The 19,053-nt window shown below is 37.8% G+C and overlaps 2 protein-coding genes across 2 annotated transcripts; one reads left to right on the plus strand and one right to left on the minus strand.

Moving 5' to 3' along the window:
- Nucleotides 1-8,150: 8,150 nt before the first annotated feature.
- On the minus strand, nt 8,151-13,456 carry LOC122278914 (KH domain-containing protein At2g38610). Its single transcript, XM_043089123.1, has 7 exons — nt 12,958-13,456; nt 12,711-12,799; nt 11,249-11,400; nt 9,936-10,052; nt 9,706-9,822; nt 9,377-9,520; nt 8,151-8,736 (listed from the first exon to the last, which is right to left on the minus strand). Exons 1-7 carry the CDS (start codon nt 13,035-13,037, stop codon nt 8,590-8,592), a joined length of 846 nt encoding a protein of 281 aa, XP_042945057.1. The 5' UTR covers nt 13,038-13,456; the 3' UTR covers nt 8,151-8,589.
- A 1,990-nt stretch (nt 13,457-15,446) lies between these two features.
- LOC122278916 (NADH dehydrogenase [ubiquinone] 1 alpha subcomplex subunit 1) lies at nt 15,447-19,053 on the plus strand. The gene is made up of 3 exons (XM_043089124.1): nt 15,447-15,636; nt 15,740-15,862; nt 18,831-19,053. Exons 1-2 carry the CDS (start codon nt 15,529-15,531, stop codon nt 15,830-15,832), a joined length of 201 nt encoding a protein of 66 aa, XP_042945058.1. The 5' UTR covers nt 15,447-15,528; the 3' UTR covers nt 15,833-15,862; nt 18,831-19,053.

Here is a 19,053-nt window from a genome sequence, read left to right on the forward strand (position 1 = left end):
AAAGATGCAGTTTGAAGCAGTGGTGCAGTAGTTGGCAGCTTTCACTATAGAGATGCAAAGGAGGAATCTGGAAGACTCCTAGGGTGACACTTCCCAAACACATCTTCACCACTAGAGGCGTGAGGATCCTTATGAATCTATAGGAGAACCATATCTAAGGTCATTGAGGATTGATTTTCCATTTTTTAATGGGGAAGACACAAATGGGTGGTTATATAAGGCCAATTTTTTTTTTTTTTCTCTTTCTACAACACTTTACCATAGCATAAATTGAAGCTTACTTCTTTCCATGTAGAAGGACAAGTCCTGGTATGTTTTCAGGACTTAGAAGAGTCTAGAAATTTGAGTAGTTAGGAAGAATTTTTGCTGAGGCCTTGATAACTAGGTTTGGGCCAAGCTCCTATGATGACCCAATGGAGGTCCTAACCCGCCTAGAACAAAGTGGTTCAATTGAACAATATAAGTCTAATTTGAAGCATTAAGAAATCGTTTGAGGAGATTGTCGTATTCATATAAACTGAGTTGCTTTCTCAGTGGATTAAAAGATGACATTACGTTGCCTGTGAGGATGTTTAAACCAGACTCTCTACTCACTACCTATAGTTTGGAAAAGATACAAGATGAACATTTAGGGGTGACTAGGAGGAGTTGGAATGACCCTAGTCCATCCTTTGAGCCAAGGTTATTGAAAACCCCAGCCTGATCTTCTACCACTCAACCCAAGGGGGTACCTAAGGCCTTAGTGCCTACACAAAAGATCAGTTCAAACCAAATGAAACAGAGAAGTGAGAAAAGATTGTGCTACTACTATGACTCTAAATGGAGTCTAGGGCACAAATGCTCAAGTTCAAAATTGTTTCTAATTGAAGATGTAGAGGAAGAAGTGTTGGGAGATGGAGAGGAAGAGGAGGAATCAAGGGGAAATCAAACTAAAAACTAACCAACCTGAGATTTCATTACATGCTCTAGTTACTTCCCAAAGGCCTATGGCAATGAGAGTTTGAGGTAGGGTGGGAAATCAAGATGTGGCAATTCTAATCGATTCAGGAATAACCCATAATTTCTTAGATCCATCTATTATTAGGAATGCTGACCTACCCATTAACACATCTGAGAAGGTAAGAGTGAGGGTTGCTAACGAGGAACAAATAGTCAATGAAGGGAAGTGTGTTGAGATGAGATTCAAGGTGCAAGAGATTGTGTTTTCAACTGAAGTTCATATCCTTGTATTGGCTAGATGTGACATGGTGATAAGAGTTCAATGTCTTAAGAAGCTGGGGTCCATTTTGTGGGATTTTGTGAATCTGTCCATGGAGTTTCAGTACAAGGAAAAATAGAAAAATCAAAGGGGTTTAATCCTAGCATGCAGATTGAAGAAGGGACATAAGAATAATAAGCTAGAAAAAAGGGGCTTGTTGTTGCAACTGTTAGAAGAGGAAAAAAACCTGTGGCCTGAAAACTTACCCCAACCCCTCTTAAACCTAATATCCAAATACAGTGACGTGTTTGGTGACCCAAAAGGCCTACCTCCAAACAAAACCCAAGACCATGCAATCACCCTCCTACCTAACACCCCCCCAGTTCTATTAGACCTTATAAGTACCCCCTACTTCCAAAAAGACAAAAAATTATAAAAGAATTACTGCATACTAGAGTGATCGAACCAACCCAAATCACTTATTCTTCTCCTATTTTGCTGGTAAGGAAGGTTAATGAGTCTTGGCTCATGTGTGTGGACTATAGGGCATTGAATAAGGTGACGATGAACGATAAGTACCCTATTCCAGTTGTGGAAGAATTGCTAAATGAGCTTTAATGGGCCAAAATGGTTCTTCAAGTTGGACTTACACTCTGGTTATCACCAAATCAAGGTGAAGGCTGAGGATGCCCCTAAAACAACCTTTTGAACCCATGAATGCCACTATGAATTTCTGGTTATGCCATTTGGGCTAACCAATGCTCATTCTACCTTCCAAAATCTCATGAATGAGATTTTTAAACCATACTTGAGGAAATTTATTATAATTTTTTTTAATGACATACTTATTTATAGTAATTCAGTGGAAGATCATTACCTGCACCTGAAAACTACTCTGGAAACTTTAAGGGAACATAAGCTGCTGACCAAGCCTTCTAAGTTTGCTTGTAAGGAAGTGACCTACTTGGGACACTTAATATTAGTAGAGGGAGTAAGAGCAGATCCTGAGGAACTAAAGGCTATGGAGGAATGGCCTTTCCCAACATCCCGCAAATCCTTAAGGGGATTCCAAGGCCTAACTGGTTACTACAGAAGATTTATAAGAGGTTATAGAGAATTGTTGTACCCCTAACTACCTTACTCAAGAAAAACCAATTTGTGTGGTCTCAAGAAGCCAAGGAGATTTTTTGTGAATTAAAGAAGGTTGTCATGAGTCCCCTAGTTTTGATTTTACCTAATATTTTCCTACCTTTCACAATAGAATGTGATGCCTCAGGGACAACCATAAGGGCTGTGTTGATGCAGAAAAAGAGGCCAGTAGCATATTTCAGTAAAGCATTAAAGGGTAGAATATTGACCTGGTCTACCTATGAAAAAGAGCTTTAAGCCCTAGTGGCATATAGAAATGGAGACCCTGCCTTATTGGTCAACCCTTCACAGTGAGGACAGATTACTAAAACTTGAAGTACTTACTTGAACAGAAGGTGGGAACTCCTCTACAATAGAAATGGGTCTATAAGCTTTTAGGTTATGACCAAATGGTGGAGTTTAAGAAGGGCGGGAGAACAAGGTAGTTGATGCCTTGTCCATAAGGCATGAGAAAGCTGGTTCAGAAACTGAAGTAACCATCAACTTTATCCATTGTTACAACTGGATGGTGGGACAGTATCAAGGCTGAGTATGGCAATGATCCTTACACGTCACTCTTGGTTTCTCAACAAATGGAGGCTAACCTTCCTCACAAATTCTTGAGTAAAAGGGGTATGATCCTTTACAAACAAAGAGTGGTACTCCCTAATTCAAGAAACTTGAGGATAAAGATACTAAAACAGCTCCACAATAGCTTAGAAGGGGACCATTCATGACATGATAAAACATTGCATAGGGTAAAGAGAGAATTCTTTTGGCTAGGTTTTAAGAACGATGTTAAGAGGTTTATCAGGTAGTGTGAAGTATGTAAAACTAAGACAATAGTCCATACCAAGCCTAGTGGTCTTTTGCAACTCCTTCCCATACCCTTACTTCCATGGACCCACATCACTATGGACTCTTTGTGAAGGGTTTACCAACATCTCAGGGGTGCAATAGCTTATGGGTGATGGTGGATAGGCTTCCAAAGTATGCCCACTTTATACCCCTTACCCACCCCTTCACTGCTAAGACTGTGGCCCAACTATTCATTAAACACATTCTGAAATTACATGGGATACCCCATTCCATAGTTTCAGACAGGGGAAATATCTTCACAAGTCTCTTCTGGTAGGAGCTTTTCAAGGCTCAAGGGACACAACTAGACCTTAGTACTTTTTACCATCCACAAACAGATGGAAAAATAAAGGTTGTGAATAAATGTATTGAAAACTATCTTAGAAGTTTTGTCCGAGATAAGCCTAAAGGGTGGGCTCAGTGGATCTCGTGGGCAGAATTGTGGTACAATATCACACAGCATTCCTCCACTCATCTAACCCCATTTGAGAGCCTATATGGCTACCCTCCTCCACATCTAATCCCCTATACATAAGGAACTATCAAAGTTGAAGCAATAGAAGACAATTTATGCACTAGAGACCAAATACTTCAGTTATTAAACACAATCTCACAAGGGCACAAGAGCGTATGAAGAGAGATGTAGATTTAAAAATGAAACAACAAAACTTTGAGGTGGGCGAGTGGGTATACCTGAGATTACAACTGTATTGGCAGCTTTTTGTTGCCTATCTCAAAAGTTTCAAGCTTGCTCCACAACGCCACGCTACTTCAGGCCCTTTCATATCACCCAGCGCGTTAGATTAGTAGCGTATCACCTCCAACTACCTCCTTCTTAACACTGCATCCAGTGTTCCATGTTTCCCAGTTAAAGAATAAGGTAGGACAACATGTGACATTGCTTCAATCCTTTCCACCAGTAGATGATGAGGGGTTTTGAAGCCCGAACTCATGGAGATTCTATCGAGAAGAGTGAGGAAATGGCACAATCAGCCTTTAATTGAAATTTTAGTGAGGTGCCAATGACAAAACCCAGAGGATGTAACTTGGGAGTCCTATACGTAGATGAAGGAAGCTTATCCCCAACTTGAGGACAAGGTATTCTAATAGGGAGGGTTCTGTCACAGGTTAGGGTTCGAGTAGATGAGAAGGGGGCATCATGGGCTAGCTTATTGGTTTGGGACTTAAGTGGATTAGATGGGCCTTGTAGTGGGCCTAGCCTAGGGAAAGTAATGGGTTATGGTTGAAATCCGTCTTTCAGATGGTTTCATTTACATGTTTACTTATTTGGCCCATGGGCCTAATCTAGTTTTATGTTCTTTTACTTGTCTTAGCAATTTACTTTTTTACCCTTTTGGTTGTTAGATATGAGCAATTTTTGTTGGTTATTTCACACGCCTTGGAAGCATGTTCACTGTATAATGGTGGGGACCATTTTGTAGAAAGTATCTAGAAAATCAAAGAACTTTTATGTTATTCCCTTCTGGAGGCCCTCACACTCTAAGTGAGTATATTTCATCGCATAAAGGATTTAGTGAGGTGTGTGACAGATCAAAAGCAATTTTGAGAGGGAAGTGAGTAGAGGTATAAAAATTAACTGGAAAATCGCAAAACCAGACCGGACCGGCCTAAACAAGTGGAATTGGTCCGGGACTAGTTCCCTTAGTTCCAAAATCAGCCAATACCGGTCTGATTCAATTCTATGCTTTTTTGGACCGGATCGGACCAATTCGCTATATTATATATTTTAAATTAATTTTTTTAATATTATATATAATATTTTTTCTATTATCTATAATTTATATATATAATAATATAAAGTATAATTTTATATAAGATAATGTTATTATTATTTATAACATAAAATTTTAATCTTAAACATGAAAATTTATTTCATCATATGCTTTAATCATAATATATATATATATATTAATAACATTTCATGGCCTAATACTAATAGTCTAATACTATATTACTATTAGTAATATATTTTAAGTCTATATATAAATTACTATATAAATCACTATATTAAATAATTATATATGATAAATGATATAGTAATACTAATACTATCACTATCAATGGTATAGTTATAATAAATTAAAATTACTATAACAAATACTAATATATAGTTATTCTAATCACTATAACTGATATTAATATATATACTAATACTATTAAAACTAGAAAATCGAATCGGAACCCGTAAAATCAGAGGTATTAGTTTAGGAGGATAATTGGTGCATAATTGATTTTTGAAAATGCAAAACCAGTGCATACCGATTCGGCTTCAAATTTTTTTCAAAACCGAATTAAACTAGATTGGTTACAACTCTAGAAGCGAGATTTAGAGAGACGCGATCTTGAGAGGGCTTAGGGTTCCATAATGGAAAGGGAAATGTTGGCTCTACACATGGAAAGAGGCTGGAGACACATAGGCTAGGGGTTTTTTTTTTTTTTTTTAAAAAAAAAAAAACATGAAACGCACCATTTCATGAGGAGGACTTGTGAGGAATGCGAATTTCTTACATGCACCATTTTTTTACATGAAATGCACTGTTTCATTACTACACGCTAGATCAGCGAGCTGCGACTAAATGAAAGGTTGAAAATAATCAGAACAAAATGAGCAATGCCCTCCTGGGTGGCATCTAGGCTCGAACCGCCTTCATGGCGGAGTTAGCGCGCAGGATGCTTGAGACATTGAGATAGTTTATGGACCAGGCTTATGGGTTCATCAAAGTTGAAGACACCCTCCGGGTATTGAGTGTCCCGAGGAAAACAGATATGGAACAAGCCGACAAAAAGGCCAAAGCCCCAGCAGCTAGTGTAAGTAGGCATGGGTAAGTAGGCAAAACCAGTAGGATAAGCAGGAATAGGGTTTGGGCAAGTATGACCGAAGAAGGAGAAGTGAGAGCCCAAAAAGGCAAGAAGGGCGATGGGTTCTGTAAGAGCAATTATGAACCCCCCTGCCAGACACGTCAAGGTCCTCCTTTAGGCGAAATCAAGACCATCGCTAGAGGGTTTGCCAGGGGAGGATTGACTTCTTCCAATAGAAAAGCGCACGTGAGGAGGGCACACTTTCAGGAAGTATATGTGGTAGAACAAACTTAAAAGGAAGAATGAAGTGGTGTCGTTAATCACATTTAGAGAATCCAATGAGGAAGGGGTCCTCCACCCTCACAATGACGCATTGGTAGTCATCATGCTAGTAGCCAATTTCACCCTTCAGAGGATTTTTATCGACAACGGCAACTCGGCAAATATACTCATTTTGGAGGCCTTCAGTTGCACGATCTGGCAAGCCTGCAACGGTACCAAGTAAAGCTCAATCCAGCCAACTATGCCTTCAATGTCAGCTCAGGGAAGTTCCTCAGCGTCCTTGTATAAAAAAAAGGGATAGAAGTAAACTCAGAGAAGGTAGATGCCATTCTTTCTATGGCACCTCCCTGAAGTATTAATGATGTATAGAGGCTAGTAGGGAGGGTGGCCGCCCTCAAAAGATTTGTGTCCAGGTTTACGTACAAAGGCCTCCCCTTTTTAAGGTGTTGCCAAAGGCGCAGAGCTGGAACGACAAATGCGACAGGGCATTTAAAGCCCTCAAAACCTACCTTGCCAATCCTCCCTTCCTAAGCTAGGCCAAGCTGGGGCGAAGTGTTGTGCTTTTACCTATCAGCCTCTCCACACAGTGTCCTCGGTGCTGGTACGCAATGATAAGGGAAAACAAAGACCAGTTTACTACACCAGTTTGGCCTTTTGGAGTGCCGAAGTAAGATACCCATGCGTAACTTATCTTCACATCGGTAACAATAGCAAGGTGAATGTGGCCATACTTCCAAACTCACCCCATATAGGTCCTCATAGAAACTCCTGTGAAGAAAATACTCCAACGACTAGATGGATTAGGTCGGTTGATCACTTGGACGATGGAGCTAAGTAAGTTTGACATTGTTGTGTCCCTTGGAGCACTTTCAAGGGACAGGCACTGGTGGATTTTGTGTCATAATTTATTGACTTCCCTGCAAAGCCACAATCTGAACTCTCTCAAAGATGACATGTAGGAGATTTAACTTACTTACAGTGGGTGTGAGTCGAGATAATCAAATAGGTTTATGTGGGATTGAGTGATCAAGACTGAGAGACGAGGATAATAAGCCAAAAAAAAAAAAATCCAAGCTATATATCTCTGTAAAGTAAAGTTATTAACAACTTTTATGAGTTTTTGCTGGTTTGCTTGTACTATCCGAGTCTGCATTTCATATCTGTAGAGAAAGTGCCAATCATCACTATTCTTCGTTAGTCATAATTGAAAAAAAAAAAAAAAAAGTGAAAGAAAGTGAAAACTTCGACTTCAAGAGAGAGAGAAGATAGGTGAGAGAGAGACGGAGAGAGAGAAGTGAGGAGGAGTTACACGAAATTGGTACCTACACTCACTTATTTCTTAGAAAACGCACGTGTCATATATAGATTGGATGGTGCAAATATGCAGTGGTCACCCGTCCGGTCCCTAGCTGCACTGTTCAGTTATACTTCGGTCAACATATTCCACCATTAGACGTAGCATATAGCAGTTTACTGCAAATGTTAAAATCCACAATAATGTGTGTTTATTTCGAATTACGAGAAGGATTTAGATTAGAAAATTATCATTTAATTTTAATCCCTATCATTACATTCCATGGGCATCTATCCGACTGCCTACAACAGTACAACTAGTTTCCATAATAATACTATAGAGCCACGAGATTTGCAGTCAGGCCATTTAACCGGTAACAAAGAACCATAAAATATCTTTATATTTGTCCCTTTGATTGGCAAGGAGATTCCAAGTTCTGAAAGATCCAAAGAAGGGACCTTTTACCCAAAAATTACGGTACCAATACCTGATATACGTTTACAGATTCAAGCCATCAAGAGATGGCCAATCCACTCTGCATCATTTTCTTAATTATCGAGACAAGACAAGTTAAGGGAATCTCAACTCGGCTTTACATACACCATAATTTAAGCCAACTATGGAACAGGGCGTTCATCGTCTCAATGCCTAATACTTGCTTCTTTAATATATATTTTCCACACTTCTCAAAAGCCACTAACACAAGAATAAATCCAATGAATGTGTACAAAAGTTTACATAAAAATTAAAAAAAAAAAAAAGAAAAAAAATGGCCCCAATAAACCTAAATAAATTCAACTATATAATTTTTTCCTTTTCATTATTTTTTTCTTCTCTCTGTTCCGAAAAGAAAAGGAAAAGAACAACCCACCAGAAAGCTCACTCACCATGGACCGTCAGCCTATTCATTTCTTGTAGCCGTGCTGAAGCAAGAGGTAGCACGAGGTATTTTCAGCCAGAATTTCTGGAGAAGAGTTGAAAACATATCAGCCTAGACAAATAGGAGCACTCAGCGTCCTGTTTTTGCACGTTTCATGCCACTTGAGTTGAAAGGAGAGATGCTACCGCTTGGCCCAGGACTCTCTTCTCTGAAATTTGAATTTAGCATAGCCAATTCACGCAACTGCTGCCTCTTAATATAATCCTGGGACTCATCCTGCGCATTGAAGATTCCATTGAAAAACAATATGAAGAGTTTACATCAAAATTTGACCAAAAAATGGTACCCAGTTAATGCAAGGAGAATGGAGGGGAGACTTCTGCCCATTACTCAACAAAGTTAGAGCAATCTTGTTTTTTAAACTCAAATCTGTGAGGCTGTGCGTGGGAAAAACTTGTACAAAGAAATTGCTATACTTGCTAAATCAAACCCGAATGTAAAGTATCAATGAAAAAGGTGAAGGATGGCGTCTTGAACCAAATCTTGTCTTTCAATCTGCAAAAAGGCCCTTCCTCACTTCTCACAGAAAAGTGATGAATCTCAAACAGAGCTGAAGGCTAATATGAAAGGAAAAAATATAGAGCTTTAATAGCGTTTGCATGCTCATTTGCTAGCCCCACTCCCTAAAGTGAGATTCATCAAATGGAAGAGCAGACTCCTCTGAATCTTCATTAAGTGAATGCTTCAATTTTCATTAAACTTACCAAATATATAAACTGCCTCCAAGAGCAATAAACAACCAGTGAAAGGATGAAGTTTCAGAATACGTTACAAACAATGATAACTAACCAGCTGTGACAAAGTTACATGAACTTCCAAAATAGAAAGCGATAAGAAGTATGCTTGAGATATATACCACTGGTTTGAGTAATTCTTCAATGATTTCCTGTGCCTGCCTCAATCTTATATCAACAACACTGGCAGGTAAATCAGCCTCAATTAAGATGTGGAGTGGTTCATTCAGGTGCTCATAGCCTGGCCTTCCCCTTAGCTTTTCTTCCTTGAGGTTGAAAAGAACAGAAAATAACTTAGCATGCAAATTAAAACCAGTCTTAAACTGGAAAAGATCATACCAAAGTCCATAAGAACCTCACATATTTCTACGTCAGTTTTGCATGAATATTCGTTGAAAAATATAAATTCTAATAGCAGTGCACTGTAGGAAACAGAGATGTAGTGTATTACCTTGTCTGGATCCTTTATTGATCCTTTCCCTCTAATGTATACACGGCAACCTGTAGTTGCTTCCACCCGTTTCAGGGAATTGCCTCTAGGGCCCAGAAGCCGCCCAACAAAGTTGAACTAAAATCCGTAAGGAAAGAAGCAGTTTAGTGTAATTAGATTTTGATATACTGAAACATGTGGATATCTAAGGAAATTTTAGCTTTATAAACTATAATTTGTACAAAGCTCACATTTGGGTAAGTATCAACAGGAATTTCTAAACGCAAAATCCTCTTGACAGTGTATGAGCTAGGGCTTGCAGGTGCACCTTGCCAGTCCATCGTCATTCCAGGGGGTCCACTTAATCTCTGTAATGTAATGAAAGGTGCTTTAAATTGTTTTATAATAGAAAGAAAAAAAAAAAAACTAAAGAAAAAGTAGCATGTGGTTCACAAATACAGGAACATTAAATAAAAATTTATCTGTATAAGCAGAAATATCGCACTAGGACCATAGATATACTTGCGTAGCCTCCTTGTGGGCCATGTATTTCTAGAATAATAAGAGGTGAAAAGTGAAATAATATCAATTTATTCAAGACTGAGAAAATTGCAAAAATAGGGCTTGGATAGATCGATGATAATGAGTAAAACAGAAGGATGTGAATGCCCCTTCATCAGTTTAAATCATTCATTCAAATGAAGTCATCATTAAGCTACCTAGTGCACATTCCATGTGACAACAGAGGGAGTTGGGGGAAAGGTTGTAAGCCATGGAAAGGAATTGCTGAAATTGCATATTTTAGGCTGGATGCTCACAAAAAACTTTCCACTTTCTCTATTGACCGCTTTCCTCATTAAGTTACATATTGAGGAAGTAAAAATTAGGTCCATGTCAAAAATATCTGTGGATTCATTCACTTCAGTGTTAGAATGGAGAGGACTGGATAACTTTTGCAGCCTTTAATGACATGTCAACCATAAAACCACTTCTAAAATGCCCATCCACTTCTAAGCTCCTCAACCAGATCTCCTATGATGACCAAAGGACTTCATCTAAAGTTTAGACCGAAAAAGAATAAAATAGGCAGGATTAGTCACTTGCATGCTCTCTATCAGTACCTGTTGCTTTCCAAATCTATGCATTGGATGTATGAGCAAAGTACAAAACTAACATGTGAAGTCAAACATCATGTTTAAAAAATATTGACTTAAATCTCAGATCATATGCATATGACACAAGCCTTGCAAGTTTATTTTTATTTTTTATTTTTTATGACGGGAAACCACGCCATGGCAGAGTCCTTAGGACTCACCCATGGAACGTAAACCCCTGGGGAGACTGGCACAGCAACCCACTACTATGGCCTCCCACTTAAATCGTAGTTTGATCCTAGTAGGAATCAAACCTTTGACATGGGGCTCATGCACACAAGTTCATCCTTACCACTTGGGCTACCCACGGGTAGTTTATCCGTTGAAAGTTGCATAACTTTAAAACGGGAAAACAAAAGAGAAGTAGAGGGCACCAAAAATGAAATATTAAAAATCAGATACACAATTACCTCTGGTTGAAGGCCATTCCAGCTACCGAATCCTGTCCTAGTTACACTTGAAATAAGGTTTGAAGAAGCCATGGGACTGGGGCTTCTATGCCGAAGTCTGTCAAAGTCGCCAAAACCTTGGTTGGACATCAATCCAGAAACTCGTAAAATCTCTGCATGTTAAAGAGCATCTCATATGAGAAATTGACCTGCAGTCTTGGAGATATAGCACTACAGGCAAAGGCATTGCTGAAATGATGGAATTTGAAGAATGTTACAAAATGAAGTAGGAAAAGCCTCAGTTACTTCTAGTCATCTCTGTTTACGGAGACAACTTAAATGCCAGAACCACTCATAGGTAGATTGGGTAGAAGATAAAGTAAAATATCTTAGTTCTTATCAGCAAGGAGCCCATGGAGGACAACTACTCAATTGATCCAGGCTTGATCAATTCACTTTGGTCTTAAACTCATGTACATAAACTTGTTAGAACTAAAACACTAGCAAACTCCAGAATCACAAGTGGCAAGTGATAAATTACTCGATAGACTGCATAAAGACATACCAGACTCAGCCCAGCATTCTCATTACAGCTTATGCTGCTTTATTTTTATTGGCACCAGGTGTCCAAGAACAGTGTCTCGACTAATCTCAGGGGTGCATAAGTTCTCGGCAATGAGTTTTCAACAAGTGTACCTCAGGTGATTCAAGGGGAAAATCCCTCAATCTGATGGCCCCTACAAATTGTTTGCACCCAAGGGGAATTGAACCTTAGACCTGGGGGAGCATACCCCCAAGCCCAAGGACTTTACCACTTGAGCCAACTCCTAGGGGATATCAAGCATGCAATGTTCATGGCCTCATACAATGGCAAAGAATCTGAGTCTATTGAAATTCAAAGGACCGATCAACATGTTTGACATTACTAGCTCTAGCATTTTACACTTTTGTTTCATAACTTCATCCCACAAATTGTTAACCACCTATATATAATCAAAACAACCCCAGTACAAATATTTTTACAGGCTCCATGCAATCAAATATATTTTCATACCAATTATCACCTCCAGACCATACAAGGCCTTCAGGTGATGTAGAAATTGTTTTTTGATGATGTGAATCCCGGAGACCGTGCGAACGCAACATGTCTTTTACCCGACCTGTATAATGCACCCCCATCACACAGGTCAGGTAAATCATTGGCAATTTACAATGGGCCGTGAACTTAGAAATTGTTTGCACCCAAGGGTTTCCATATCGTCACGGCAGTGCAGACACTTGTACCATAAAATCCAATGATCAAGGATTGAGGAAGCCAGTGGCCATGTTCATACGGTTAAAATTTAAACAACTAGACCGATCTAAACCAATACAAACAGGCACATTTCTTATCCCAATAGTAATGTTACAGAAACGGAAAGGAATAAGAAAAAGGAAAACCTAGAAAAACCCAGATCCAAAATTTAGAGCTTTAAGAAGGAACCTTGATTTAACAGTCGACTACATATCGGAAGCACTTGCATGAAAGGCCCAAGCTTTTGATGCTCTGCCAGCAACTCTGACAAGTACTGACTACAGAACAACAAGGATCAAAAGAGCATTTTCAGATACACAAAATATCAACTCCACCAAAAAAAAAAAATAATCATCAACTTCATTAAGACTATATTTTGGTCTCTGATTCTATCTGCTTTAAGTGTACGATAACAACAGTGTTTCTGGAAGCGTACCTGTCAACATCTGGGGTGCTTCTAATCTGTGGTGAAGCAGCTCTTGCTGGTGAGAAGTTGGGATTATACAGACCTGACATGGATTTCCCTTTTTCTATTTGAAATTTGAACAAACAAAGGAATGGATTCGAAAAAGGTTTTAGTTGCTCTTATTGCAGAAGAAAAAGGAGAAACAAAGAACCATCGATAGAGAGGGCCTGTATTAAGAGAAGGGAAAAAAAAAAAAGAGAAAAAAAAAAAAAAGAGAAAAAGAAAAGGGTCGACAGCTCTCTGTCAAATTTGTAGAAAGGGAAGACAAAATCTTTAATTAGTTTCTTTATTTTTCACTAATTTCCCTTTTATATCCTACGTCTGTGAGATAGCGGGTTGAAGGGCAGTGGAGACCGAAGAGTGGAAACAAGCGGACGCTTTAGGGACCGAAAACTAGGGTAAAGATTCAGCAGCAAAATTATCACACAGTGGGAAAGGAAAAAGAGTTGAGAAAGTTTTGCCTTGGTCTTTTTTCGTTTTTACCGCAACGTCATCTGTGAATGGAGTCAGAAGACGCATGTAGCAGCACGAAGACAAGTGTCGGGCATGCAGCAAATCAAGTCCCCCAATGGCAAAATGATTAATGATGTTTTGCCAACGCAGTCTTAGCTGGGCTAGTGAGAACATCTGATTACGACTACGTCGTTTTGATTGGCTTCCTCCTGATTTGATTTTCTGCCTCGCTAATTCTGGACCTTAGTTGTTATTCTCAAGCCTCCATCTGATTTGGACATTTCAGCGTTGTTTTCTAATGGCACAGGCACTCTCCCGTGTCTTGTACTGTTCTTCACAGCCTACTTTTTTCTATGCTAATTGTGAGTATCCCATGGTGACCATAAAAATATATATATATAATTTTATAATTATTTTATAAAATTAAAATTATTTTTTAATTAAATTTTACAATTATATTACAATTTTGGCTTACTTTTCCATAATTGGTGGGAGACCGAGATTGATGGGCTAGTGTTTGGACAAGCTGCAGCCTGCTGCCCCCACTCTATTATTGTTATTATTATTATTATTAATGAAAGTAAGAAAGATAGTGAGAGATACATATGGATGAGATGCTAGTCCAATACAGGTTCTTGAGAATATGAATTGCTTTTGCCTTTTGATTTAGCTTGGACTTGGAGTATGGTTCTTCTACATATATAATGTTAATTTAGAATGGTATATTGGCATAATCTTAGCACATAAACTCATATCATTCACTTTAACATAATGTATAGAAGACTAATATTATATACAGTCGTAAAGTACGCAAGCGCCATATAATCGTTTTGATAAATAGTAGAGTTTATTAATAAAAAATTAATATTTTTTTTTTCATTTGAGTTATGTATGTACTCATTTTTTTAAAATAAATTATACGACACTTTTACATTTCATGATTATAAATATCATTTTTGTAGAATCTCTTTATATTTATAACACTTCTCATAGTTTAATTATTTCAAAAAAAAATTTATCTTATCAAGGAGATATAATTTTCTCTATTATATTATAATTGTTTCAACTTTTTTTTCATAATATCAGCAACAAATAATTTTCTCTATTATACTTTAATTTTCTTTGTGTGTTTATATTATTGTTAGAGAAGCCTAATAGCATCTTTAATGGATTAGCTAAAGCTAAATGATACTTTTGATAAATGTGAGATGAATTTGACTTTTGGCTATTCCATTTACATAAGTTTCCTATTTATTTATTCTTTATATAATAATAAAATAATATTAATTTAATAATTTTTTTAATATATTTATTTTTATCATATTTTACTATTCTATTGATTATTTGTTGATTAATAATCATATTCTAATTAAATTATTGGTTAAAAAATCATATTTTTAATGGTCATTTATTATTAATAATCACCAATGTCTAATTAAACTCATCTAAAATTTAATATAAATGCCAAAGAATAAATTCAATATAATACTAATAACCCTTGTTAATATTGATTGCTGTAGTAAAAGTTAAAGAAACTGAAAAGTTTTTTAAGAAAATGTCGAGAAAAGAGAGAGAGTGTTATCAAAAAACAATAAACTAAATATTTGCTCTTTGAACAATTTACACTAAATTTAACTTTACTTTTATAAATACTATAGCTAATTTGATAACTTTATCTAATCTATTACATCTAACTTTGCGTCAGTAATAGTTAAGAGAAATGATATTTACAGTCGTGGTTATGCAAGCAGCGTATAGTCGTTTTGAAAAAAGTGAATTAATATGAGACTCACATGAAAAAAATTATTTTTATAACCTTTTTTATTCATTCTATATAACCGTTTGTATCTCGCTTACATTTATCGACTGCATCTGACAGTTCTGAATAGTTAAATGTCACTTTTTTTGACATTTACATTTTAAGGGTGCTCTAAGGCCCATATTGTTTGGGCCGCTGATGGGTGGCGGGCTAGACGTAGGGACGCAGGCGCTGGGTCAAAAATCAAAATAATCCATAGCTGAACAGAACCCGAGAGCGAGAGAGAGCGGAGAAGATTGTCGAGTTCAAGGGAGAAAGAGAGATCTGAGATGGCGTGGGTATGGTTGGAAGCAGCGTTACCTCTGGGAATCATAGCCGGAATGCTCTGTGCTATGGGTAATGTTCAGTATTATATTCACAAAGCCGCTCATGGACGGGTATTTTCTAACCCCTTCTCTCTTTACTTCAATGTGAGATTCTTTATCGATCATTCTTTCTCTGACTAACCGAATCCCCTTATTACCTAATTAATTTTAACAGCCGAAGCACATCGGCAACGACATGTGGGATGTGGCTATGGAACGGCGGGACAAGAAGCTCATCGAGAAGGTTTCTGCCGCTGCTCATAATTAAGAGAAAGCGCAATTGAAAAAAAATAGAGAGGTATTTTTTGCATCGGCCGTTCTGGTTACATCCCCCCCCCCCCCCCCCCCCCTCCCCCGCGCGGCGGCCCCTCGGTTGTAATTTCTGCTGTTTGGTCTTTTTAGGGTTTCCTTTCAATTTAACGTTGAGGGTTTAGCGTCATGGTAATCAGTTCTTCTACATTTATGTTGGAGTTTGTAGTAATCATACAATTACAATTAATTCATGGGTTTAAATTACTGCAAATCTTGGCGTTCCAGTCGATGGTGGGATAATTAAATTATTAAGGTAGTTTTATTTAACGAGTGATGCTATATAATATATTCCTATCTCACTTTGATCCCATTCCGTAAATATGGCAGTTTCAGTTTCTATCACCCTTGGATTATCTCTGTTTATTTATTTATTTTTTTTTTTAAGAAAAGAAAACTACCTCATCATAGTGGGATGATGTTGTAGTATATAGAAGTTTCCTTTATTTTTAGATATCTGGAGTTTACCACTTACCTCCCACTAGTGAGCTTGCTGACCTCGGCCTCACTGTGGTGTGAAGAGTTCTTTGCCTTCAGGCTTACATCGTTTCAGTTCTCTATCCCGTTGGGTGTGGGTGGGTGGCATTGGGTTTGTGGGGCCTACTTTTTGGTGTGTCGGCCCAAGCCTGTGCTTGATGGGCCAAGCCTTGTGTGGGTCCAGCCGTCCAGGGCAACACCCTGGCCTAATTTTTTGGCATTGTTTGCGATAAGAGAAAGCGCTATGCAGAAAGCTCGCTCAATGTTCGCATGACAGGTAGCTCGAGCGAAGCTCAAGCGGAGAGTTTGCTTGAGTCTTGCTCAATAGGTTGCTTAAGCGAATGTCGGACAGAGAGTTCTCGAGGCGTGCTCGACACTCAGTTCGAGCAAATAACGCAAAAAAGTGAAAATTAGAATTTCCATCGTATGACACTATAATTATGTACTAATAAATAGCATAGTAGTTATAAGGGTTCTAAACAGTGAAATTTTGTCCCAAAAAGTGTATTTTGTGATTCTTCAGTACAATAAAATCCTCTGCAATTTTGTGGACGTAAGACGTTGCTGAACCACATTAATTTTGTGTCATATGATTGATTTGCTTGTGTTTGCTTTTGCTTGTCTGTCATTGTTTTCACAACAGGTGGGTGAGTGTGGATAAAATGTTCACAAGACAATTTATTTTGAGATTGCGTAACTATGCTTTAAATTGCACAAGTAAAATGTTTTTAGAAGACATTTATGATATTGTGCTTGTGCTCGATACGTTGATTGTATCAAGTTGGGCTAATTGGAAGGTAATTAACATTTCAAGAGTAAATTCAAGCTGGTTTCTGACTTATATGATCCATAGCATGTAGTTAAATGTGCATTTGGCTCTGTGTGTGCCAAAGTGCGCATTTGGGTTTCATCTAATGCATAAATCGTTTACAGCCAAGACTTAAATATTCTACAATAATTGATTTTGTGGAACAACTGCTTTTGGATTTCTAGAAGTGAAATCAACACAGAGTGTTCATCTCAGTTCTTGTAGCGTTGGCAAGTTCTACTGCAACGATGTTAACACTTTGTGGAACAACTGTAGTGCTTCTTGCCCACATATCTTGATGTAAAAAGCATTTTACTTAAATCCTTAATACCTTAAGAGTAGCTGGTATTATTTTTATTTATCTCAAGTTGCCTTGTCGTTTTTGCATTTTTCATACTATATTGGTATTTGTGGTAAATTTTAATATTTTATCACATAAAGGATTGAGAACCTCAAAATATGCTATCAGTGTTGTATTTATAATATTGCACAGATTAGTAGCTGCTGTTATACAATTGGGATCATATGCACTCTTTAAAGTTTCCCTTTTATAGATTCCTGCTTCTTGCCCACATATCTTGATGTAAAAAGCATTTTTCTTAAATCCTTAATACCTTGAGAGTAGCTGGTATTATTTTTATTTATCTCAAGTTGCCTTGTCGTTTTTGCATTTTTCATACTATATTGGTATTTGTGGTAAATTTTAATATTTTATCACATAAAGGATTGAGAACCTCAAAATATGCTATCAGTGTTGTATTTATAATATTGCACAGATTAGTTGTAAGTTGCGAAGCTCAACCATTCCAAGTTGTTTATATGAAACTAGAGGTTTTTCTTTTCTTCTTGTTCTAAATATTGTAAATGTTAAAACAAGGTCTCTCTCTTCCCCCCCCCCCCCCCCCCCCCCCCGCGGGAGCCTGGCCGCGGGAGCCAGGGGCCAGAAAAAATAAAAAATAAAAATTATTTTCATGATTATCATATTAAGATATAGGTTTAAATATTGGTCTTGCCGCCACACCCTTATAGCAAAAGTCAAGTTAAGATCAATCAAAGAAAACATTGGAGCAAGTGTCAAGTATAGGCATAGCAGTGGTTGGAATTGTTTCAATGGTGAAATGAAAAAGGGGGAATCAAAGGTAAAGGTTAAGAAGTAGAGGCCTTACATCTCTTCCTCTCGCCTGGCTCATTCTCAATCATGATAGTGGCTTCTTAGAACTTTAGAGCTTTGAATGGGCGAGCTTATAGGTATATATACACAGGGTGCAGGCCAATTTGCTAGCTCCAGAATACAAGCACGAGGAAACTCTTGCCGTGGTTGATAGGTTCTTTGCTTGTTACCCTATCTAATTGATTGTTGAAGCTGTAAACTCTTTGGGCAAGTCCTATTCTACTCTGGAGATTTATTTTGGATAAAATCTTTTAGAATTCAACTTATGTAGCTAGATTAGACCTAATACTTCTTAGGCAGATAGAGTCCACATTTTTTGGATCATCATGACCCCTGTGTTCCGGCTACTTACGGATAGTCAGATTTTATTTTAATAGGGTCATATAATCTGAGCTTCCCTCTTGTCTTCTTATTCTGCCTATGTACATGCATATTTGTTTCATTGTTTTCAATGAGTTTATTTACCTAGTGGAACTTATGCTATTTACCAATAAAATGCAGGAAGCTTTGAAAGTGAACACTGGAAAGCGGGAATAAACTGCCAGCAATGCTGAAGAGCCTCAAGAGCAACTCTGATATTATATTTGTTTTCTTTGTATGTGAACTTGAAGAAGCATCAAACCTTTTGGGAAAAACACTCTCTGTTCTCCATCTTCTTGTATCTGACTCCTTGAACTTGGTTTGAGAGAGTTTGCTGATTGATTTTGAGTTGCTTGTGGCCTAA

This window comes from Carya illinoinensis, chromosome 10, assembly GCF_018687715.1.
Source record: "Carya illinoinensis cultivar Pawnee chromosome 10, C.illinoinensisPawnee_v1, whole genome shotgun sequence".
In the NCBI taxonomy this organism is placed as follows: Eukaryota; Viridiplantae; Streptophyta; class Magnoliopsida; order Fagales; family Juglandaceae; genus Carya; species Carya illinoinensis.

Bases quoted from the DNA above. Each gene is read 5' to 3' on its own strand.
- LOC122278914 (XM_043089123.1), bottom strand. From the start codon at position 13,037: ATGTCAGGTCTGTATAATCCCAACTTCTCACCAGCAAGAGCTGCTTCA. The intron at 10,053-11,248 runs GTAATTGTGTAT...ATTACATTACAG, and splicing joins GGAATGGCCTTCAACCAGAG to AGATTAAGTGGACCCCCTGG. The intron at 9,521-9,705 runs GTAATACACTAC...TTCAACCTCAAG, and splicing joins CAATAAAGGATCCAGACAAG to GAAGAAAAGCTAAGGGGAAG.
- LOC122278916 (XM_043089124.1), top strand. From the start codon at position 15,529: ATGGCGTGGGTATGGTTGGAAGCAGCGTTACCTCTGGGAATCATAGCC. The intron at 15,637-15,739 runs GTATTTTCTAAC...TAATTTTAACAG, and splicing joins ACAAAGCCGCTCATGGACGG to CCGAAGCACATCGGCAACGA.